This window comes from Fundulus heteroclitus, chromosome 1, assembly GCF_011125445.2.
Source record: "Fundulus heteroclitus isolate FHET01 chromosome 1, MU-UCD_Fhet_4.1, whole genome shotgun sequence".
NCBI classification, from domain to species: domain Eukaryota; kingdom Metazoa; phylum Chordata; class Actinopteri; order Cyprinodontiformes; family Fundulidae; genus Fundulus; species Fundulus heteroclitus.
This window is the reverse complement of record NC_046361.1, coordinates 37,497,671-37,523,160: the sequence shown is the minus strand read 5'-3', so window position 1 is coordinate 37,523,160 and position 25,490 is coordinate 37,497,671. Positions and strand designations below refer to the sequence as shown.

Sequence of the window (25,490 nt, the reverse complement as noted above, 5' to 3'; positions counted from 1 at the left end):
AGGGCAGCATTAGCATCAGGCTGACAGCAGGCCGTTCAGGTTCGGTATAAATAAAAACCATAATTCATGCAAACTTATAAGATGACTTCAAGCATTATCTACAGTTAAAGAAACACTTTTAAAATAATTTTTATTGACATGTTTGAAAGGCCTTAATCTGCAAGTATACCAGCATTTATGAGGGGAATTAATATTTCCGGCTGTTGATCAGTATTTGTCTCTGGCTGGAAATAAACTGCCAGTCACCATACACCTGCTGCCAAGCAAGCTCTGCACTGGTGCGTCTGTAGCCCCTCCTTGGAGAGAAACTTTACAGACGTCTCTTGGACGTCTTGAAACCCTCTCAGCTCGTATTTCTTAATGAAAACTGAAACGTTTCCCACACTGCAATAAAAGAACTAAAAGTAAGTAACATTTTCTTGAAATTAGTGTATTTTTCCTTGATTTGAGCAGTTAAATAAGAGTATTTGCCAATGGAATTAGTACATTTATCCCTAAAATAAGATAATTATATACATTGCACCTTAAATAAGAAAATGGAGATTAATTGTTCCTATTTTTAGTGCTACGAATCTTATTCCATTGGCAAATAGTGTCATTTACCAGCTTAATTCAAGGAAAAATACACCCATTTCAAAAAGTCTTACTTACTTTTGGTTCCCTTTTCGTAGTGGACCAGCAGTTCTTTTGTATCTGACGCTGTTTTTATGTAAAGTGATAATTGCTGCATCCTTTCGTTTGGGGCGAACCATCATAAACACAAGAACACAAGGTTTTCAGAACATCTGCTCCTCTTTTACAGCAAATCATTCCGACGATTAGATTGTCAGAGTGATTTCAGTCGGACTGGTTCGCACCTGCTGCGTAGACGACCTCTATGGCAGGACGTTAGCGGATCATTTTGCACTTAAACTAAAACAAAATGAGTCAGTAAAAAGTATCAAATATTCAGCCTGTAAAACATTTTCTTCCAAGCAGAATCACGAGGCCAGCCTGTATGTTGTAGCTGCTTTAAAGGAAATAAAAGACAGATCTGATGGGGGGAAAAAATACTCACTGCTTTGTATGTCTTCTTCTGACCCGCGTGTTTGGGTGTTTTTCCAGGATCGGTGCCGATCTCAACGTGCATGGCATATATTATATCGAAGAAATCCTCCACCACCGCCACCCGCTTCAGGGACGAGTCTCCACCGGAAACGCCGTCCACGCTCTGCAGACAGGAAGCGGTTTAAAACGTCACTAATGTCCAGAAATGACGCAGGCACACACTACTGACCCAGCTGCATTACACTGCATATCCTAAACCAGTGAGATCACCTCTGGGTCCACTGGCAGCCAGAGATGCACCAGGAAATCACCCGGTTGGTCATGCACTGACCCATACCATATTAACGACGCTATGCTTCAGTGCCGATGCTGTTATGAAGTGTAGGAGACTCAAGGGTAACTATTTTCAGCATCAGCGGGGTGTGCAATAGGAAGAAAACAGAGAAAACAAGAAGCCATGAGAAGCTCTTTAAAAAGGAAACGTTTAACTACGTGTTGGTAAAATATTCAGGCAGCGTGAGAGAAGGAGAGAGAGGAACACTTTGAAAAGATAACAGGAAGGCTGGACAATGTACAACAAAGAAACTCCATTTGAGCTTTAACATGTCAGCCTTTTGAAAATATCAGAGTTAAAGTAAGGATTTATGTTGTCCGGTGAAAAATCATAATCATCTTTCTTTTTTTTATCATCGCAACTTTTTCCAATGAAACGTGTCCTCTGCATTTAACCCGTCCCCCGGGGAGCTGGGCGCTGCCGCTGGGCGAGCATTCTGGGGCCAAGGGTCTGGCTCCGGGACCCAAAGTGGCACTCTGTGAGCTTCAGACTGGGAAGTCAATAGTTTCCTGTCTCAAGCAAAGCTATTGACAGCCGCCTCTTCACCAGAAAGCTGAAATCTGCTCCCAGAGCTGTGCTGTCGTTGATTTAGATGGGTCAGTGAAGCTCAGAGCTGCACCCAGAGCAAGCATCCTCAATAACTAAACATATATTAACACAGGCAGCATTGGCTCTTTTTATTTTGCACCTGTTGCTGCGCAAATTAAAAAGCAGTTATCCCAACAGGATGTTTGCTTGTGCTTCTGTTTCTTCTTAACCTCAGTTACAAAGTAAAATCAGATCAACAAGCCAGTCGGCTACACCCAGAAGTTCCACCTGATGCCTGCAATGACAAAACGGCAAATTGTTCAGTTCAATTCAGTTCAATTTTATTTATATAGCGCTAATTCATGATGCATGTCATCTCAAGGCACATTCCAAAGTCAAATTCAATCAGATTATACAGATTAGATCAGATTATTCAGATTGGTGAGAAAGTTTCCTCTCTAAGGAAACCCAGCAGGTTGCATCAAGTCTCTCCAAGCAGCATTCACTCCTCCTGAAAGAGCGTAGAGCCACAGTGGACAGTCGTCTGCATTGTTGATGGCTTTGCAGCAATCCCTCATACGGAGCATGCATGAAGCAACAGTGGAGAGGAAAACTCCCCTTTAACAGGGAGGAGAACCTCCAGCAAAACCAGAACCAGGCTCAGTGTGAACGCTCATCTGCCTCGACCCACTGGGGCTTAGAGAAGACAGAGCAGAGACACAGAAAGCTCAGAAGCTTACATTGACCCAGGAGTACTTTCTATGATAGAGAAGACAGAGCAGAGACACAATAAGAGTGACAAAAAAAAAGCAAGATTGTTCAAAAGAGAAAGGACGTCGAAGGGAAAATGGACACAATGAGAGAGTTTAATGGTTCCTTTGGTGACATCAAGTCAGTGGAAAGGGACACCTCCAACAACAAAGGAGTGATGTCTGCTTCACTGACGGAGCATTTTGCACCCTTTTCCCATTGAGAACTACGGCCTTAGACTGAAGAGAGGCTGCCTCTCACTCTGGCTTTGGATCGCTCCAACATACGCTCCTTTCTTTGCAAAAAGAAAAAAAAAGCAAAGAAGACGTCTCTCAGTGTTGCAGAACACAGGGTTTCTTCCTACAACCCAATAACCTCCGCAAACCGATCTCAGATGGGAGGGAGGGACGAACGGACGACCAGACGGAGTATGAGGTAAAAGTCATCTTTTAACCATAACGGGGTCTATCTGGGAAAACGTAAGAATATGCATGTTTCTGGCCTGACAGACGATGAGAGTATAAAGGTCGGGCGGCACCCTCCTGTTGTGTTTCTGTAGGGAGTAAACTGGGTCAAGCATCCAGCGGCGAACAAGCAGGGAAGCTGTCTGCCTGCGACAGAGACAAGCTCACGAGTGGATGTGTTGGAGTGTGTGTTCGCAGGTATAGCTGTCATTATGAGGACCGGGATGTGACAGCAGACCAACGTTGTGAGGACATTTTTCCAAGGTCCTCACAACGCAAATTGGGCTAATGCTTGGGTCTATGGCTAATGTGTGAAATGGGTTTAGGGTTAATCATGTAGCAATAAACTTAGGCTTAGGGTTAGGGCAAAGAAAGGCTTGAAGATGAATGAAAGTCTATGGAAGACCAGAACCGGTCCTCACTATCTACATTAAACAAGGACATGTGTGTGTGTGAAAATGAAACCACTACAGCTCTCTCCTTCATGATGTAAAGCATCTCATACATACTCAGTGAACTAAAGTTCAATCACGGGAGCTGGAGACTCTTTCCGTACCACGTCTCTCTCTGGCTTCGTGATGCAGGTAATGAGCGTTGCTGTGGCAACCGCCCGCCGCTTAATTAAGGTCCAGCCTTTACATTCCTCCAGCACCTCCACACTGGATAACCTCCTGGCAGAGTTAAACCACCCGGACCATGCTGAACGTAACATTAGGATTTAGGGTAGACCCGGCCGGAGTTCTGACATCAGTCTGATCCGGACGGAGAAAAAGATTAATTCAATTCAATTAAATTTTATTTATATAGCGCCAATTCATGATACACGTGATCTCAAGGTATTTTCCAAAGTCAAAATCAATCAGATTATACAGATTGGTCAGAAAGTTTCCTCTCTAAGGAAACCCAGCAGGTTGCATCAAGTCTCTCCAAGCAGCATTCACTCCTCCTGAAAGAGCGTAGAGCCACAGTGGACAGTCGTCTGCATTGTTGATGGCTTTGCAGCAATCCCTCATACTGAGCATGCATGAAGCGACAGTGGAGAGGAAAACTCCCCTTTAACAGGGAGGAGAACCTCCAGCAGAACCAGAACCAGGCTCAGTGTGAACGCTCATCTGCCTCCACCCACTGGGGCTTAGAGAAGACAGAGCAGAGACACAGAAAGCTCAGAAGCTCACATTGATCCAGGAGTACTTTCTATGTTAGATGGTAATAGAGGATGATCTGTCTTCCTTGGATGATGTCACAGTTAACAGAACGTCAGACTAGGTGTACCTTCTATGAAGAGAAAAATGACAGAACAAAAAGTTAAAAGCTGAAATAACAACAACCAATGCAAAATGGAGAGCAGTAGGAGAACTCAGCAGAGTGAGAGAAATAGGCCCTGATGTCCTCCAGCAGCCTAAGCCTATAGCAGCGTAACTATAGAGATAGCTCAGGGTAACATGAGCCACTCTAACTTGAAGCTTTGTCAAAAAGGAAAGTTTTAAGATTAGTCTTAAAAGTAGACAGGGTGTCTGCCTCACGGACCAAAACTGGGAGTTGGTTCCACAGGAGAGGAGCCTGATAGCTAAAGGATCTGCCTCCCATTCTACTTTTAGAGACTCTAGGAACCACCAGCAGACCTGCAGTCTGAGAGCGAAGTGCTCTGTTAGGAACATACGGGATAATCAGAGCTCTGATATATGATGGAGCTTGATTATTAAGAGCTTTATACGTTAGAAGGACAATTTTAAAATCTATTTAATTAGGATTAGGGTGGTGGTCAGCTGTGTTTTATTATTTCACTGCTAATAAAGATCCTTCCATTGTATATCTGAAGAGGGTTTGTTTATTAAAAGGAGGAGTGATTACTTTTTCCACATAGTGTAATTTTGGTTTGGAGAGCTTTCTTCACTCGGGTGAAATCATCATCTGAAACTCTGCTTATCTTTGTATAATAATGTTTCATTATCTGAAACATTTAAGCGTGACAGAACAACCCATAAGGGAGCCAACACTTGACGACAGGAAACATTTAGCTGTGGATGCTGACACAGAACCTCAGACAGAACATGTTGCTTCTTCTGATCTGCATTTCCAGCGTGATCGCTGCCCTTTTCCCATCTCCCTGCCACATAAGAGCCTGGGCTCCACACCATAAAGCCTTAGGCCGACACACACAAACACACAAACACAAGATGGGTGGGAGATGCATGAGAGAGGGCCTGTTTGTCCTTCCCTCTCTGTTCACCACCCCTGACGGCATCACTTAATACGATGCTAAACCAAGACACATAGCTGTTTATCCTCGACTTCAGGACACCCTCCTGTAGAGGGAACGTAGCAGCCCGATAGCTCTCGCTTATTCAAATCTGGACTACCAGCATCTGATAACAGGTTTGAGCGACAGAGGGTAAATACACGGAGATGCAATAAACTCAGTACCAGAACGATATGAGAGAGACGGTGAGAAATGAGCAGAATCATTGACAAACCGGAAAGAAAGATGGGATCAAGGATGGCAGACAGCGCCGAGCTCCCCTCTGCAGTTGTAGGGCACATCAGGGCCTGGGACTGTAGCATATGTGACAGCAGGCGTGCACACACCGAGTCATCCATGTGGAGTGTATGTAGGTGTGCGTGAGAGATTGTGTTTCAGGGACATCTTAAAGCAGGGCAGAGAGGCTAGCACGACATCAGCTGCACACACACACACACAGCAACGCCCCCCAGACCTTCTACTGGGCCTGCAGGGAGGTCAAAGTCAGGCAGCACTGACCGTCTGCAGAGATGCATTGAGTGAACGTAAAACCAAACAAACTGAACTACATGTGCAAACCAAGTCGCAAACCAAGTCTGTATATATATATATATATATATATATATATATATATATATATATATATATATATATATATATATATATATATATATATATATATATATATATATAAGGGCTGGGCAAGTTAACGCGTTAATTTCGCGTTAATTCATTAGACTATTAACGGCGATATTTACTTTAACGCACATTAACGCATGTTGCTCACATGCTTTTATTTTGTGAAGGTCTGTTGCTGCGGTGTAGGGGTTTGAATCAGAACAGTAGGTGGCGATACTGCGCCAATAACCTCGCTGTCAGCCAAACCAGGATTCAGAGGAAGAAAGGTGCTGGCCGGAAAAAAACAAAGCCGACATGCGGAAGGCGGTGTTTCCCGCAGGAATTTGCTTAGGCGAGGCGGTGAGTTGGCGGCCGGAACAAGTTTTGTGCGGAGCGGAGCGGGGGGGGGGGGGTTTGCATCGACGCCGTCGGTGAAGTCGCTTCTCGTTTCAAAGTATCCATGTGTTTGGGCACATAAACTCAACACCTATAAGCAGCAGCTAAGGTTTTTTTTTGTGATGCATACCACCCGACTTTGATAAATTTTAAATTAGATTAATTAGCATAAATCAACAAACCAGAAAATCGATTTTATATATAATTTAAGTAATTTCCAGTACTTTGATTGGACCATAGGATTTGTGCCCCACAGCTGTCTACTAAGAGCGTACTGGGCATGCTCACTGAGATTTCAGATGTTCATTATTTAAACAAACATTGGTGGGCCGGCCCCAATATCAAGACGCCTCAAGAGGATTTATTCTACTGAGCTTGTCAGTGTTCTGGCAGATTTAGACATATAGACAGAAATGTTTATAACAGAATTTAATTGGAAAGGAAACCGGTCTTTTTTATAATATTGTTGTTGTAATTTTCAGTATTTTAACTTTTAATGTTTTTAATTATTCTTATTCCGTGCTATTTCTTTGTTATTACATATATTTATACTGTTTGTTGTAGGTCTGGACAGTAATTCGCTAAGAATATAAACGTATATTGATTATAGAAAAAAGGGTTAATAAAAAGTTCTACACAATAACAGTTTTCCTTCCTTTTGCATTCTAGCCTATCATGTAGGTTAATATTACAGTCATTACATCCTCCCAACCAATCACAACGCAGACCCAGGAACCAAGCCCGCCCCCTTCAAAGAGTTCAGAGAGCACACGCTCTTTTTTTTCTTTTTTTAAAACTTGCAGTTTTGATAAAAAGTTGGTTGAATAAACGGTTCAGTTTGAATGCAGTGTTTGTGTCTTTATCTAAAAATAGATAAATAAGCAATAGCATAAAATGGCCAGGGCTGCACTTAAAGTATAGGTTTTAAATTTGTTGATAATTATCAATATTGATCAATATGATTTCTATTTTAGCAACAGTTTTTCTTCTATATCGTCCAGCTTGTTGTGTACAGCTCTTTGGACAGAGGCATCTGTCGTAAATGTGCTATATAAATAAAGTTGACATTGACACAAAGACCTCAGGCATAACGAGCCCGGGCCAGTGCTGAAACAGCCCTCCATCATTCCTAATGGTTGTATTTGAACTACTTTTAGAACATCAGCGCTATTTCCATCAACTTATATAGAACTGGTGGAGGCACATTTCTGCCACTTCAGGACCCTTTAAATGTTTTGTACAGAAATGCGTTGAAAGTGTCCGATCTTTTCTTTCTCCGTGCCGATTGTTCTCACCTCTCTGCTCCAACCTGCAGCGCCTCCCCCCCCCCCCCCCCACCCCCACCCATCTACAAATTACTGTCTGTCACTCTTTCATTCCCCATCTTGTTGTGGGCTCTGACCCACTATTCCCGTCCTCGCGCCGTTTCCAAACCAGCCTGTTGCTAGGATACATGCTCTGAAAGCTAAGTGCCCCCTTCCGCATCCCTCCTCTATCATTACCACTGCCCTTCGTCCTCCACACCTACCCCTCCTCATCGCACAGACATGTCCAGCAGGACGAGGGCGGTGCTGCAACAGAACTGCAGCGACCATGAACAAAAGCGCGGCTGCAACGCGGGGCGCTTCATTCTGAAACACAGGGTCTTCATCTGGGAACACATCTGGAACTGAAACTTCCTCTTCTCTGTACCGCAGGACGAGCGCAGGACGAGGACTTGATCATGACATCATCACCACCTGTGGAGACGTTCATGCGTCCATATTTCTCATTAGCACAGCCACGTGACAGGACAACACGCCTATTATTAACAATGACCGCAGTAATACTGGGCATTGCTAGAATGCAAACATTTCAGCTGTGGGTCTGGACCCAAAGCGGCTTAAGATCGATGCATCACAGATAGGATGAGCTCCAAACTTTAAACCAAACAAGCAACATCTTTTAATGGAGGCTCATGAGGAACTGAAGCTTGTGAGCCTCAAGAAAGGAAACACTGCCGCTAATTTAAAAAGGGACAGATGTGCGTTTATACGGCAGACACTAAATTTTACACTAATTTTCATGAGCAGTCAGATTCTGTGACTCTAGAGGGTGCCGTTTCACTGACCCCTCCATAACTAATGTAAGAAAAGCAGCAGAGGGATGCAACTTTTTCAGCAGACAGCTTGTGCAAAACAATGTTCACCTCACACCAGATTCTAATAGTGGCATTAATGGTTTATATTACAAATATTGTGTTTAAAAACACTAAGCATAGATTCTAAAATAAATAAAAAAACGTTAATGCACGATTCCAGATATGCAATATTAGCCATTCATGATAAAAAAAAAATATATCAACTAACACATTCTTTCCTTTAACAATTGTTAAGTGGTTTGTATAGCTGTACTTTTGGGGCTGTGAGATTGAATATCAAGTCTGGGCACTTGAAGAGCACTAGATGTGTTCTGGAGTCAGCCAAACGGCGCCTGATAGGTCGTGGAAAATGCTGGAACACTTTCGCTTCTTCATCAGCCATTTCTCTAATCCCCTTAAAACACCTGCAATAGTCTATTAAAGGCCTTTCTGTCAAACTCAGAACAACAGCAGTCTTCAAAAACACAGTCGAAGAGTACCGTATTTCACGGACTACAAGGCGCACTTAAAATCCTTACGTTTTCTCAAAAATGTATGGTGCGCCTTATGATCTGGTGCGTCTTGTATATGATTACCGTTGTGCTTACTGACTGATTTTATGTGGTACAATGCGCATACAAAGTATGACTTTGGTTAGCAATGAAGCTGCTCCACTCCATGGATCACTTTAAAAAGGGGATACAATCCTGATGTATCTTTCCCAAATATTATAAAATTTTTCCGTCTGACTTCTTAAAGAAAATGTCAACTTTTACAATTTAAATATATCTAAAACAATGCTGTTCTAATGTTGAGGGTGTTGGATTTAACCCTTTTCTTGTCACTGACTTTTTACTGGCTGCTAGTAGAGCCTGGAGCAGCTTTATATCCCCTCCTCAGACCAAAATATGTGCTTACAAAATAATTATTAATTTGAACCATAAACGCCTATTTTAGAGCTTTGTGATTTGATTATTTTCCTAAATATATTTTTTCTTTTCTTATTCTACTTCACCAACTTAGACTATTTTAAGCAGACACATCACATAACCCAAGATGAAAAAATATTTAGATTATAAGTTGGAGTGTAAGAAAATAGGTACAAAGCAAAAGGGGGGGGGGTTGAATACTTATGCAAGACATTGTATACCATCCCATTAAAAACCCTAAATAATATTAATACAATAAAGCAGATATGATTAAGCTAAGAGGTAAATGATGCTTTCAGTTTCTAAAGACGCTGGGTACATAAATTTAGGAGCATAGAGTTGAGGGGAGACAGAATTCACTCCAGTGATGGCTGTTGGGTAGAAACTGTCCCTGAAGTCTGCCAGTGTGTGTCTTTAGAGACCTGCACCGCCCGCTAGACAGCAGCAGGGTGGACAAATAGCACAGCATTGTGTAAAGTCTTTCACAATGCTGCAGGCTCTATTGCGACATCGAGACTGGTAAATGTGCCCTAGAAGGGGTAAAGGAAGACCAATGATATCCTGAGCAGCTTTAACCACCTTCTGGCGAGCTGCTCTGTCTGCTGAACAGTTACCAAACCAGACGGTTATGCAGCACGTTAACACGCTTTCTGCCGCTGCTCGCTAAAAGCACCCCGGCAGGTCCGCAGAGAGATGAGCCTTCTTCAGTGTGCTTAGTTGCTATACTCTCCGCAAAACCGAAATATGGAACGTTTTCTTACTTCTGCGGCGTTTAATACCTAGACAGTAAGGAAAAAAAAACTTTTATTCTTATACACCGGATGTTTGGAGAAAGATGGATGCCTCAGCGATGAGTTATACAGATTGGTACAGCCAGTTTTATATTTTACATGGAGGACGGCGCTCTGGTTAAAAACTCGATTTTAGAAAATTATTTATAATTGGAGTATGATGTCGCTTTAGTTCCACTAAACTAAAAAGTTATGCCCACTTGATCTGCAGAAGTTCTTGCACCGTCCTCCACCATTAACATGCACTACTCTTTCAGAACCTCAGTAGGTCTCCATGGTCCCTGCCTGCCTGAAATCCTCCATCGTCATGCCTGTTCCCAAAAAAACAACCATCACCTGCCGCAACGACTACCATCCTGTTGCTCTGAACCCGTCATCATGAGGTTCATCCAGAGGATCCTCCTAATGTACATCAAGGACGCCATCTCTGCTGTTCTAGACAGTCTGAAGTTCACCTACGGGGAGAATCTGTCCACACCTCTCTGCTCCTGGATCAGTGACTTCCTCACCAACAGACCCCAGGTGGTGAAAATGGGGAACATCTGCTCCACTGATCCAGGAACACCACATGGTTGTGTCCTTAGCCCTTCTCACCCAGGACTGTGCTGTCCACCTCACAATCACAGTGGTGAAGTTTGTGGACGACATCACTATAGTGGGTCTCATCTCCTACAATGATGAGTCCCACTACAGGGATGAGGTCAGCAATCTGACACAGTGGAGCTCCAGGAACAACCTGATCCTTAACACCAGTGAGACCAAGGAGGTAATAATAGACTACAGGAGGTCCAGGAGGACTGAACACCTCCTCTCTACATACGGGGGGAGGTGGTGGAGGCGTGGACAGCATTAAGTTCCTGGGCATTCACGTCTCCTCTGACCTCTCTTGGACTGCAAACACCTCCCACCTGGTGAAGAAGGCCCAACAACAGCTCTTCTTCCTCAGGAAACTGCAACTGACTGGACTTCCCACTAAGCTGCTAAAAAAACTTCTACAGAGCTACAATAGAAACCTTTTTCTGTCTCATAACAGTATGGTGTGGGAGCTGCACAGTGTAGGAAAGGAAGACACGAGATCTAAACACTTCTTATGCTGCAGGAGTCCAGAAAAGGGCCAGACATGTTGCCACAGATCCCTCCCAGACAGGCAATGCGCTGTTTGTCCCACTTCCATCAGGGAAAACAGTTCAGGAACAATGAATCAAAAACTAACAGCTTCATTCCCACATCTGTAAGGGCTCTCGTCCCCTGATTAAAATCACCAAACCATCAGCCCAGTTCATAATCCGTCACACGTTACAAACACACTGCTGGTTACACAGGTTTCTGATCTGATGAGAATAATTTACACTGTCTCTCACTTTCAAATGTGCATTCACACAATTCAGTCTCTCAGGAACTGTCTGATTAGACATCCAAACCATTCAATAACTATTTATTGCACAGTCTTTTAGTCTGCTGTCCTAATTTCTTGGCTTGAAAATGAATCCATTAGCTTCTAAGGACTGTACACGTGTGTTAGCAGCCCAGGTAGTGTTGTTGGCCAGTGCAATCAGCTGTTTAAAAAAATAATAATTTAAAGATCATGTCTTGTTGTGTCTATGTGCTTTCTGAGACGGTGTATGTCTCACCAAAAATGTCATTATGGTAACATGTAATGACAGTAAAGCTTCTTGATTCATGATTCATGAGCATGAAACCCTAACAGCCAAACCCATGTTTTCTGACTGGATTGTTGAATTTGTGATTTAAATGACATTGAAACTAGCAAAGGAACAAGCTCACAGTAGCTATGTTTACATGCACAAAATTTCACCATTGGATTAAATAATCGGATTGTACCGTTTATATGGGCACATAATCAATTAATCCGATCATAATGTGCGTGTTTATTCAGAATAGAACCACTGAGCAGTTATCAAATTCCCCTAACAAAACAACAACACAGAAGTAGTAGTTACGTCTTTGCTAAACAACAAAAATAGTAAACAAACCAGTTTTATATGAGTTTGTTTGTCTTCTGAGCATCCAGGCTTGCTCTAGGTTCTAAATATAGTTGAAACGTTACTGAGTAAGCCACAAATTTGAGCTCTTTTATTTTTTCTTACATAAAGGTTTATCGGGAGCCCCAACAGTTTTACTTCCCGTCGTATTTCCGCCACTCACCAACCCGGAAATACGTCACGTTTACGTCCAGCACACATGCACACTCGGGTCAGTTTGCCACATTCGGAATAACTTGAGCCTGATAAGCGTTTATATGCAGGTTGATCGGATTATCAGATTTCATTCTGATTGAGCTTAATCCAATCATCATATTCCGATTAGCTTGTTTACATGACGCATTTTTATTCCGATTGGCCCTTTATTCCGATTACTTTTGTCCAGGTAAACGTAGTTAACGATTAGCATGTGGGACAACCAACAGATAAGATAATCGAAGCCAAAAAAATAAGGCGACTATACCTTTAAGGGAACCAACAGGTTCCACACGGCTCAGGCTTTCAGCCGGTATGTTCCAGAGCTGAGGAACATAGAGGCTAAATTCTGCATCACCTTGTTTAGTTTGGTTCCTGGGAAACATAGTGAGCAGGTCTTTGAGGATTTAAAGGGTGTACCTGGATAGTTCTTGACAAACCAGGCTCAAAAACCCACCTGTTCCAGCTTGCTTATTTGTAAACTGTTCTTGTCCCTCTTCATAACTGTTTGTTTATATTTTTCTGTTCCCTGTATTTGCTTCTTTTTTTATTGTCTGTAAAGTGACCTTGAGCGTCAAGAAAGGCGCTGTTAAATAAAATGTATTATTATTGTTATTATAAACAACTCAGAATAGTATTTTTAGCCCATTTAGTGGTTTATAGAGCAGTAGCAAACCAGAACTCAACCCACGGCTTTAAGAACTGCTCTGATCTATGATTAATTATGCTGATGTCTACATAAATTCACTCATCTCTACCCACTATAGACTAACCTCTGCACTTCTTCTTCTTCTTCGTATTTTAAAAGTATTTAAACAAAATTATTTATTTTTCTTGCTCTCTTGTTAGGAACAATAAGGGCTTTATTTAAGTACCTGTCAGGCCAAATGTGTTTGTAACCTAAGTGACTTTTACAGCATCAACTTCTCAGAATCACTGCGCAATGGTTTGATCATTTGATGAACAGACTATTTTTTATTGAGTCAGAGAAATACTTAAATAAAAAAATAAACTTCTTTAGTAATTTCTCTACTAGAAAACCAACACAGTTGTCTCCCACCGGGTCCAGCCAGGTCAGCTTTAGTCCTCTAAGTCTCAGGGTCTTCATGCTTTTGGAGTCTGGACCCGTTCATCCTCCCTTAGAGATATAATAGCCGTCGGCTAGCCTCGTTAATAATCCCCTTTTCATGCTGGTGCTAATAAGCCGGCCTGCCTTTTGGGTGCGGCAGAGAAATCAAGAGAGGGAGGAGAAGGTCAGGGGAGAAGGGGGTAGGCAGGAGGAATGGAGGTAATTGAAGCCTCGCAGTCTAATTAAGACTTGCGTTAATTTTCATTTTACCTTCATCGTGGCCAAAGGAGCTGTTTTCCATGGCAACAGGAGAAGATGGAGGAGAGCCGAGTACGGTGTGTGTGTGTGTGTGTGTGTGTGTGTTCAGGAAAAAATACCTTTTAGCTAAAAGTTAAGGTTACGGACCAGAAATCAGTTTATGCAGCATCTCTTTTCCACCATTCTCCAACTTTAATTTGTATTTCTCATCTCTGGGCTACATAAAAATGTTCGCTACTGCCTTCAGCAGCCGTGCAGAAATGTCCCTTTTTGAACTGCAAACTTTGGTAGGAGAGACGCTGTTTGGGTGATTTACACACGGCGCTTACGCAGGATAACAGAAGTCATGTTACCGCCGTTGGTCAGCTTGGCCTCGCCTGTCCGACGTCCTGCAACACAAACACTTCAACCAGCCGTAGAACCTTAATAATGGATTTGTAACGAGAAGGGAGGTGAGGGTGGAGGGGAAAGGGGCGTGTTTGACCGGTTTTCCAAATATGGTTGTAGCCAATCAGAGTGAAGTCAACTATACACCTGTGTGATCTCTTAAAAGTCCCTAAGGCTAAAAGGAAAACCTTTTTCCAATCGTGTCCCATGTCAGTGGAACAATCTCCCTTTAGACATTCGGCAACCTCGTTTTGCTGAGGTTTTTAAAGCCACGCTAAAGACGCTCTTGTTCATCTTATCTTCTGCAGCCTAATTTGATGCATAAACTATATTTTAGTATTGGTGTTTCCTTTTGTTTTTATGATTTTACCTGTTTTTAATTGTTTTATTTCTTGTTTTACTATTTTTATCACCTAGTGTTCAGCAGTTTGAATAAAAACAATTTAAAAGTTATCATCATCATCATCATCATCATCATCATTATTATTATTATTATTATTATTATTATTATTATTATTATTATTATTATTATTATTATTACTAGATAAAGCTGCATATCATTTCCACACCTAACACTTTTACTGAGGAGGGACTAAACAACAAGCTGACATTGTTTTTTACTTTATAAAATTCTTTATGGTATCATATGCAGCAATATCAACCACATGAAATGGTTTATAAAGTGATTTCATAGCACCTTTAAGGTGTCCTTTGCGTGACATGATGCATCAGCACAGCCCACCTCCAGGAAATTAAGAAAAAAAGTCCAGAGAGGAGAGAGCGCACACCTTGTAGTTCATTTTCAGAAGGCTGTAGGCTTGGGTTTGACTGCAATCATCCAAGTGTGTTTCCGTCACATTATGAGTTATGACATCGGAGTTGAAGCCTGTCTGAAATCGGCGCAGCAGTCCGAACATTAGCTAGGAGCTGTTATTAAGGGTATTCCGAGGGAGACAAAGTCTTTTTTTTCTAGAAAAGTAGCTTCACATCCTTAAATGTTCCTGAAGTTATGGCTGATCTACATTTTAACCTCAGTCTCATTGGACAACAAAGTCTCAGAGAAATTAAGACGATGCAAAACAAATGATCTGAACTCATCTTTGTGACGAGAAGTATTGGCACCAAGACATGTGATTTCTATACCTATAACCTTGAATAAAACAATTATGTTTATTTTTTTAACAAAAAAATTTCCTCTTTTTGTTTTGAAGAGCAGTTTAAAACTCCCTGGAAAGTTGTAACTCAGACTCAACACACGTAACCTTAAAGAACCTAAATGTAGTGGTAATAACCACGCAGTATAACACAAATGCTTTAAATACCATGACTAACATAAATATATAGCAGCACTCAGCAACATAAAGCACAGCTGCCTAGATGCAGAGGTGTGTGCGTGTGTCCTGTAAACACGAACCCAGACACACGCTCCATCAGCTCTGTCTGTTTCTGTTCAAACTGGGAGGGAAACCAAACGCAGGCCCCAAAAATCCATCAAATCTCCAACATAGATTCATACAACAGAGTGAGAGTGAACCATACATGGAAGAAAAGCTCACTACACCTGGTCTGAGGCTATTTATTCAGCATTGCCAGACACTTTGAATACTAGAGAGTTTTATCTCATGAAAGTGAATAACCTAAATGTTCAGCAGATATTGAGCATCAACAGGGAACTGAGATGAGCTTTAACCAAAAGCATGTCTGCTCTCAGCTCCTGGTTGCAATTTTGGCTCACCATATTTATATACCATATTTTTTGGAATATAGGTCGCACTTTTTTCATAGTTTGGCAGATCTTGCAACTTATATTCAGATGCGACTTATATATCAAATTTAAATGGTAAATTATACTGACCAACATGAACCAATGAGTAAATATTACCATTTATAGCCACAAGAGGGCGCTCTAGGCCTGTGAAAACTATATGCTCCTCTTGCACCACTTAAAAAATAATTAAAACATTAACTTATAAACAACAAAGACTGAACAAATTTACGTTTCGATGTTTCAGTCTGCATTCACGCAGCAGAGCGTTGTGTGCTGCAGCTCTAAGGAACCAGACCGCAACAGAACCTTTTATTAGGCTGTCTGTTAAGCTAACAGCTAGCGCTAGCTTACAGCTCTGTTGTGGTTACAACTTCACTGATGCACGTGAGCTTTACGTTGCTCCGAAACATCCGTGACGTACTATTAGCTTAGCGTGTAGGACCGTTACGCTCACGGTCTGATTTAGGCGTAATCAGACCAAAATGCTCTGACGAGAACTTTCCCGGTTGGCGTTTCTGGTTTGTTATGCTAATTTACCTCATTCATCCTCCCAGGTAAGTTTCATATTATTCAACCAATTGTGGATGCAGCTGTGCAATTAAATAAGTTGTCTTACCTGATTAAATGTCAGTTTTTAGTCTTGGATTGTGTGAAATAAATGTCTAAATAAATGCAATTTATAGTCCGAAAAATAGAACGGACAGATATTTATTTGGCCCACTTCAGTCAGTAAGGAGAAAACTGTTTAGCTCCTCCACAATTTGAAAATTTCTGGAATGCAGCAAATTAGGCAAACCTTATTTCAGACCCAGTTTCCTGGCCACGCGTCTCTCCACATCCAGTCTGTGGATTTCTCTCTAAACTTTGAAGGTTTATGCACCTCCACCATCAGTTTCAGTCTGCCACTGATGGGCTCAACTCCATCGGTATTGTAAGAGGTGCGGTCACAATTCCTCAAATGATTCGAGGACCTTGATTCATAAAATTAATCGAGGCAAAACTATCTGCCCCGACGCTTCGTAACATAGTTTATTTATTCAGCGCACTGTGCTCCGGCCAGGCGGCTAACGCTAATGATAGCCTAGCCTGCTAATACATGGATGCCAAGTGTGGTGATCCGCTATGCAGACAAAAAGCAACGGGCAATAAAGCAGCACAGAGAAAGAGACCTAAAATTTTAAAGGTGTAGGGAAACTTTAAATTTAACAGAAAAGAAAACTGCGCAGTGAGCTGCCTGGTATCAACTGAGTTTCTAGCTGCTGGAGATTAGCGCTTCTCTCGCTGCTCAGCCAACCCGTTTCTTCTCTCACCTGATCTTATTTTGACTGGTCTACATGGCGGCCAATCACGTAATCACATTATGCTAAAACGGAGTAAATAAATATGAGGGACCTGTAAAAATATGAGGGACAGGAGAAAAGAAAGCATCTGGCTGCAGATTAAAGATGTTGGAGACAACAAAGCAGATCAGCTTCACTGCAGAATAAAAATAACCTTGCACTATACCTGCAGAGACATATCAGAGCTATCAATGTAGTTCTGGTTCTGGTTCTGTGGATGTCTTTGCAATTGCTGTTAATTTGTCCAGCAAAAGATTTAGTTAAATATTACATTGTTCTGTACATCAACTTTCTTCAATTTTTTGTTTAAAACATTGAATTTTTATCTGAAAATGCCTTAACTATTAATAATTGAACGTTATTTTTCTGTCTCGACTGCTGTACAGCTTATCTTTAAATTTAGCTTAAAAATTAATTAATCTTGTGTGTAAGTCTGGTGTCTAGGCCCACCTGTTTTTGCCACTGTTACAACCGAATTTCCCCACAGGTATTTCTATTCTTTTAAAAATGGGTAAGAATGGTTTGAAAAGGCAGTATTCATTATTCCTGAATTTAAATTAGCTGTTTATCTTTATGATGAATGTGTAATTATTTTTATTGTCTAAAAGAGTTTAACTTAGCCCTGAAGTACACTAGAAAGGTTCTGTTTTATATGAACAGAATTATGCTTTTTTTTTTTTTTTTTACTTTATTTTTAATAATTTTTGAACATGCAAATATAAACTGTCAACACGAACACCTGAGGGCTAGGGCAGGTAACATACATTCACATTGATAGACATTACAGTTTCTCAAACACCTTACTGTATAAATTTGTAATAGGTGAACGGAAAGAGAACATCCCGAGTATCAGTCCAAATGATCAGAAGCCGCATGACAGAAGGAAAAAAAAAAAAAAAGGACTCAGCTGTTACACACCTTTGGCAATAAAGTGTTAGAATTATGCTTTTTAATCTAAAAAAAAATCCAGAATGTAATATCCAAGTGAAACTTTCTGCATTTTTTTGTTTGTGACCATTTCCACTACAGAGGCTGCTGCTGTATTGATGTTAAGTCAACCAGAAAGGGCTGAGCTTTTAACATTTAGCTGCAGATCTATCCTTGTTATTCAAGAAAAGAACCGAATTATCTGCTAATTTACATTTTTTTTTAAATTTCTATTACTCATAAGATAAGTGTTGCAATAAGTTTTGCAATCAAGCAAAACAATCTGCAGAATGTGTACATTTTTTATCTGGATTGATTTTAAGCAGCTTATCTGCAGCACGAGAGGATCCAGGTATGAAAGGTTCTCCAGGAGTCTAAGTGCAAATGACTCTAACCTGACACGGCCCTTTGAGGAACCTCCTCAGCTGGGTCATCGTGTCCTCCATGGACTCTCTCAAGATGCTCAAATTCTCAAGACTCAAAGATTCTTTGAATCTTTGAAGAGAACTCTGACGAACGAGCAGACACAACGAGGGGCTCAGTGAACCCCAGAAGACCTCGCCAAACCGTGCCTAGACCATCCGTTTTAACTGTGGTTTGGCCTTAAACTAGTATGCAGGAGGTTTAGGACACACAAACTGGCTTATGGCAGGGTCAAAGGGAGGTTAGGACACACAGAGACACAGACACGCCACAGACCACTAATTCCTGTCAATTTAGAGTTGGTATTATGACAGAATAAGGGGCTCTTTGAGATAGGAGAGATCCCCACAGCCTGATAGCGGGGGCCAGCCTGATTCAGCTGCCCCTCTTCAGCAGACGCACAGCCAACAATCAGACCCCCAGTCGCAGCAAACAACAGGGGGGGACTTTGCCACCGCTCTACTCCTCTTTGTCAGGTCAGGACCACATGGGGTAAACTCCTCTTCGTCGCTGCTTGAAGAGGACAGACAGACAAATTTTCCTGAGGTTTGTGAAAACAGGGGGGTTTTCTGGTGTCCCGTCCTGCTTTGTTGCTAATAGGAAAGCAGATAGATGGGATTAGCTGCAGTCGTAAAGCGGAAAAACAGCTTCGTTTTCTGGGTCCTTCTGACACTCCGGTGTCAGGGAACTGCTCTCAGGTCAGCTGCTACTCGTTAACCATCTGGGTTTTGTCCATACGGGCAAAAAGCGACGAGGCGGGCATAGTGGAGACACATGAAGCAGCCGTGGTTATTAAAGCAGTCACAATAATCACATTGTACAGGAGCAAAAGAAGCAGCTGAATATAGATTGTTTTTTTGGCAGATATGGGCAAAAAGGATTTTCTACTGCTTAGTTAAAGCAGTCTGTTTTTATATCGTCATTGGGTTGTAAAACATGATAAAATCGATCTTCTTCTCTCAGTTAATGAAAAGTCTTTGGATTTTACTTGGATTTATGTTTCAGAAGGAAAACCTTACACAGTAACACATTAATTTGGGAGTTTTTATTAATTATTTGAATTACCATATTTTCCTGACCATAAGGAACACTTAAAATCCTTAAATCTTCTCAAAAATGTATGTATATATATATATATATATATATATATATATATATATATATATATATATATATATATATATATATATATATATATATATATATATATATATATATATATAACCGTTGTGCTTACTAACTGATTTTATGTGGTACAATGCGCTCAAAAATCTGTTAAAATGTGTAAATATGACTTTGGTTAGCAACAAAGCCGCTCTGCTCAATATATATTAGGAGCATTACGGTACACTGCGTCACTACCTGATAGGACCCCTGAGCTGTCTACCAGACTGCCTGACTGTAATGTCTAAACTAGAAGTGTATTCATGTAAGGCAGCCTGGAGTACGCGCTAGCAGCAATAAACCTAGTAAGTTAATTCAATATAAAAGTTACGTTTATTTTGGCTTTATGTTAGAAAGTGTAGTCCAGCTACTCGGTCATCCTAACAGAGAAGGATAGAGAGCTGTGGACGTGGAGGGGTGAGATTACACACTTGGGAAGAATATTTAGTGCGTCTTGTAAACCGAAAAATACGGTATTCTTTGCCCAGATATAATAAACGACAGCAATGTTGTTGTTTTTTAAAAGCGAATGTTGCACAAGTTTGAATTTACTATTGATTTTCTATAAACCTCCCAGGCAAGAAATTAGACACACAGACAAAATATATATATATAACCCAACTTATATTTTGTTAAAGGTCTCTGTGCGTAACATCTCAAGCACACACTTGTCGCGGCCGCATTTGACCGCTCTTTTTCTCAGAATTGGTATAAATTATTTCAATCGGTTGTTTTTTCTGGTTCGGCTGTTTCAGCGGAATTCAACAAACAACCAAACCAGAATATTTAGAGATCGCCCTCCTCCTCCAGTTATTCCATCCTCTGTCACTGGTAATTAAACAGCCCACAGCATAATGCCACCACCACCGTGCTCCATAACTGGTAGATTGCTCTTAGATCTTAAAGCTTCACCATCACTCCTCCATTCATACTGTGTGGCCATATTGCTAAGGTTTATCTCCTCTCACCATGAAACGTTTCTCCAGAAGGACCTGATTAATTACAACCCTCTTGTTTTCATTTCTGAGTACATTTTGATGTGTTTCGCTGCCCGTGTAGCTTTGAGATCAAGTTAAAGAACGTGGAGGAAATCCTCAGTCTTCATTAATCAGGTTTATGCAAAGCAGCGACACTACTGGCATTAAAACAGCCCCGCAGCATCATGCTACCACCACAGTGCTCAGCAGCTGGTACAATTATCTTAGTTCTCTTCATTTTGTTGTAAAAGCTCAAACTATATCTGACCCCTAACATAGAATACTTCTTCAGAAGGTGATGAGGTTGATCAACCTGGTTTATTTAATCCAATATTAGGTTTGATGGTGTTTGTGAAGTGTTTAGAAGCAATACTCCTTCTTTAATATTTGCTATTCAACTAAATATCTGAAAAACAATACAAAATATATATATATATATCATGCTTCAGAAATAGCCACGATCTGCACTGTTTAACTCATTTTTTTTGCATTAAAAAGTTGTTTTTACGCAACATAACCCCAGACGCCCCCCAGCCAGACCTCTGTTTAAGCTGAATGATGCCTTCCCAGTTTTCCCATTTGCACACATATTCAAAGAAACATTACTGATACATAAACGTTAGAACATAGTTTTTCAGCTGGATTTGATGTTCATGAAGCAACTGTAATAAAGATGAAGAAATTAACAGCAGTTTGTCCTTTTTAACTCAACACCTTCTCACTAAAACTGTTTCCTATTTGTTTTGACATAATTTGTGACTCAGTCAACAGTCCGGCTACAACGTGAACCTGAAAGCACCGAGGACCGAGCCTTTTCATCCTCTTCGGTTCACGTCTCTGGATGTATTTTCATACCCGGCATCTCAGCTGAGTAATAAATGGATCATCGTGTCTCACACCCAGCGGTGCAGACAGGCACACACACACACACACACACATCGCTGGTGTGCAAGTGTTTGTGTGCAAACACAGAGGCTGCCTGATAGGCGGCTGCTGCAGGAAGGTCACATCCCTCTCAGCGCCACGCGTAAAGAAAGAAAACAGAATAAACAGATCGCTGAGCTCCAACACGAATACAGCTGGAAGAAGCTGTGCAGCGCCGACGTTCAGCGGATAGAGGAGAACAAACGAAGCACAGCTGGTTCAGGTTTTCATGCAGTTTGATCGCAAGCTTCCATGGTGACAGTTACGACAATTACCAAACGACAATCAGGCATCCCAGTTGTTGCTTTTCTTAACCCCTCCACACATACACACACACACTTTTTTTAACTGCTACCGGCTGTAATGTGTCCCTGCTACCACATGGTGGTGCTACTGCACGAGCAGCAGCAGCAGCAGAAGAAGAAGAAAGTTACTCCCAGGGTCCAATTTTTATTTTTACTGCTGTAAGGTATTACTTTTACTTCAAGTCTAGAGCAATAGACTTCACGTATTTAGTGAAGATCTTTCATAAATGTTGTCGAAATTGTATAAAAATGGTCTTTGGCCTAAAGTCTCTCCTGTTTTGAAGCGTATTGTTTCACATTTTAACACAGTGGAAATGTAGTCGCCTCATATATTTGTCCCATCAATCAATCCTAGATGAGAGAAACAGACTAATGTTTGTATCAGAATCATTTTTGAAATACATGCAAAGTTTTCATGTTCATTATTGCACTGACTTTTCACAGCAGAATAGGAAACCAGCTTCCCAGCTCCAGAAATCTGCGCCATACGTGTAACGAGGGATAAGAAGCTGTGCAGTTACATGTGAGCGACTTTCTCTGCTTGTATTTCTATGCGCACGATTTTTAAGAAGACTTTAGAGCGTCCAAGAGCGCACAGGAAAGTCCAGGGCCATCTAAGAGAGAGACACAGAATCATGCTGCCACCGGGGCAGAGCTTGCTTTGCTCTGGCAGCATGTGGGTGTGAAGCAGAGACTTTTGGACAAGAAGGAGGCAGCAAAGAAGCCACTCTTGTGTAAAAATCCTCAACAAAAGCATGAAATTCTGCGGAAAGAACAAGAACGGACGGCAGAACACTGGTTGCAGAGTTCCTCTCTCTGATGAATCCTCCTTCTGATCATTTGGGACAAAACCAAAATGTGAGAGCTACTACAAGTCCTGCCTGGTGCCAAGAGTAAGACACCCTGATAGAGAGGAAGGAGAACTGCTGCGAATCAAGAGATCCTGCCAGAGCAGCTTCCACCAACAATCCAGGAACCGGCTAAAAACGAGCCGTAGCTTTCCCGGCACCATGGAGCGCCGCGTTACAAAGCAAACGCAAGAACGCGGCGGATCAAAGGTCAAAACACTGAAATTCTAGACCTGATTCTAGATTCTGTTGTCAGGAAATGCCCCCAAGTCTGAACCCCACAGAGGACCCAGGGTGATTTCTCAAACAGCAGGTGGGGAAACGTGTTTTTTTTACGTTTGTAACAACCATACTCTAAAATCTTCAGCAATTTCATGGATGGAGGAAAAAAGCTTCAAGGTGCCCCAGAAAGTCCAGCAAGAACCAGGACTGTTGTATAAAGCAGATATAGTTGCCACCGGTGCAAAGCTTGGTGGAAAATGGCAGCCAGCAGGTAGGCATCAAGGAGAGACAGACTTCTACAAGAAGTACCTGGATTGGGCTGCAGGGGACCCAGCAGTGGAGCATCCTGGGAAAACTCATGTGTCTAAAAGGCCCGCACTGGACAACCAGCGGGACCAAAGCCTCAGAGAGCAGCAGCCTAGTCCCACAATCCAACAATCCAGGAGCTCTTTGGTGTTTGAGCTCGTCCTGCTAAAGGGGGCAGCAGGTCAGGAGGAAAAAGGAACCATTTAAAATCAAGTTTACTCTGCAGTAACGTTATGCGTCACCCAGGAAAGGCCTGGCAAAGAACGCTGATAACTAAAGAAAAGAAGAAAGCGGAAAAACAGTTTCAGGCAGGCGCAAAACTTTGTAAAAAAAACAAAAAGGGGGGAAAAAAGTGATGAACAGAGCTCTGAGAAGCAGTTCTGTTCAGAAGGGTTCTGCTCATGGCCACAGGCGCCAGGAGCATCTTTTACTCTACTGTGAATTAAGACCTTGACTTCACCCCCCCCCCCCTTCTCTCCTATACCTCCCCAGGCCCCTGGTTTCATTTCTGCAAAGCCGCTAAACGCAGGTCAGGGGTTGCTGGTTCCTCTCCAGAGGAACTGAAGGCGTTGATTCGGTTCCGGCACCCCGCCCCCAACCCGCCCGCACAGGTGTGAGCATCACTCGGAGCCCTATTACGGGACAGGTGTTTGCCGTAACCACCTTCACCCACGTCCACATGTCACACACACACACACACACACACACACACACACACACACACACACGAAGGGTTGGAGGCGCACTAACCGTGGCTTTGATTGGGACGTACAGCACCGGCCCGTCCGCCGGCCCGCTCCGGCCCACCTGGAAGCCCTTGGACCTGACCCAGAACTTGAATTTGGCGTTGATGTGGTGGCCGGCCGCCTCTCTCTCCTGCTGCTGCGGCGCCCCGCCGTCCTCCTCGCCCTCCTGCAGGAGCGTCTGGAGGATTTTGTTGTACTTGCGCCGGGTCACCGTCTTGGTCTTGCCGGAGTCCCCGTACGTCTTCAGGCACCAGTCCCGGAACTCCCCGACCATCTCCGCCGCCTCGGCCGGTGCCCCGTCGGCTCCAGCGGGACTCCGGCTGCTGTGCTGGGTCTGGGTCTGCAGCTTGGTGGTGGTGGTGGAGGAGGAGATCGGGACCGAGCCCACGGCGCATTTTCTCGTTGCCATAGTAGAAATAACAGATGACCCACTTTGACGTGACGGCCAATTTCTAGGAATTTGGTTCGAGTCCAACTGAGAAACTGTGGAAGTCCGTCCGGAGCGGGTTGTTCTCAGGCAATAAAATGGGTTCTAGCCCGTGAAATGCTCCCGACTATCATCCTCAGAAATTGCTTCAATTTCCGAGGGGGAATGAGCCATAATTTGGACCCAGCCGCCTCCTCCTTCTTCCTCCTCCTCCTCCTCCTCTCTGCTGTTTACGCACCAGCCGCGAATAAAGCAGCAAAGCACCAAGCTCTCGCCGGGATGCCTCCGCTGAACTCCTTGGCCCAGCAGCCTCGCTCCGGACCCCTGCAGATGTGGCAGGAAGGCGGAACCGGGACGCACCGGGGCGGTTGAGCGGCGCGTCCTCGTCAGGCACACCTGTTAGCGGCGCGGCGCGGCGCGGGGCGGCCCTGTCCCGTGGGGGATGTCAGTCAGCGCCTCCCCCTTCCTCCACCACCGGGAGCCTCTTCCTCCTTTCAGGGAGAAATGACGGGAGGGCTTCGGTTGTCACCTTTCTCCGTCTCACTGGAGGCACACGGGCGGAACGGTCGGTCCAGTTCGCCCGTCTTTCTCCAGGCGCTCCTTCGGCTGGTGGATGACACCTGTTGGACTCCCGCTGGTCCCGCTGCGCGTTATCTTCGTCTCCTCCTCTGATGAACTGTCAGACACAGCAGGAAGGGCCTCTCACCAGGAAACGGTGTCCCGAATAAGGTCCGTCCACGGACGGCGGCGTGACAGAGGTCCAGCGTGTCCAACCCGGGCCGTCCTGGAGATGCGCACGCTGCAGCCACATCCTGAAAGCAGGAAGTAGCAGCAGAAGAAAATAAAGCAACACACGCCGACGTGTGCGCGAAATTCGACATGCAACAGGTTTATCCTGTAGCCCTGAGAAGATCTATTCTGCCATTTACTCAACCTAAAGTCACGAATCCTTTACAATTCCCGAAATTCTCCCTTTTGGGACCATA

General features: G+C 42.9%; 1 protein-coding gene across 3 annotated transcripts in view; it reads right to left on the bottom strand.

The window, feature by feature from the left end:
- LOC105915844 (nucleolar protein 4-like) overlaps window positions 1-25,132 on the bottom strand; it is a 139,753-nt gene extending 114,621 nt beyond the window's left edge. For all 3 annotated transcript variants that reach the window (XR_004931829.1, XM_012850089.3, XM_036142378.1), the window contains exons 1-2: window positions 24,082-25,132; window positions 1,058-1,210 (exon numbers count right to left, since the gene is read on the bottom strand). Coding sequence is in view for 2 of the 3 variants with exons in the window: in XM_012850089.3 (XP_012705543.3) it covers window positions 1,058-1,210; window positions 24,082-24,486 (558 nt within the window). In the remaining variant the exon portion in view is untranslated. The remainder of the gene's footprint in view (window positions 1-1,057; window positions 1,211-24,081) is intronic.
- Between the last annotated feature and the right edge of the window lie 358 nt (window positions 25,133-25,490).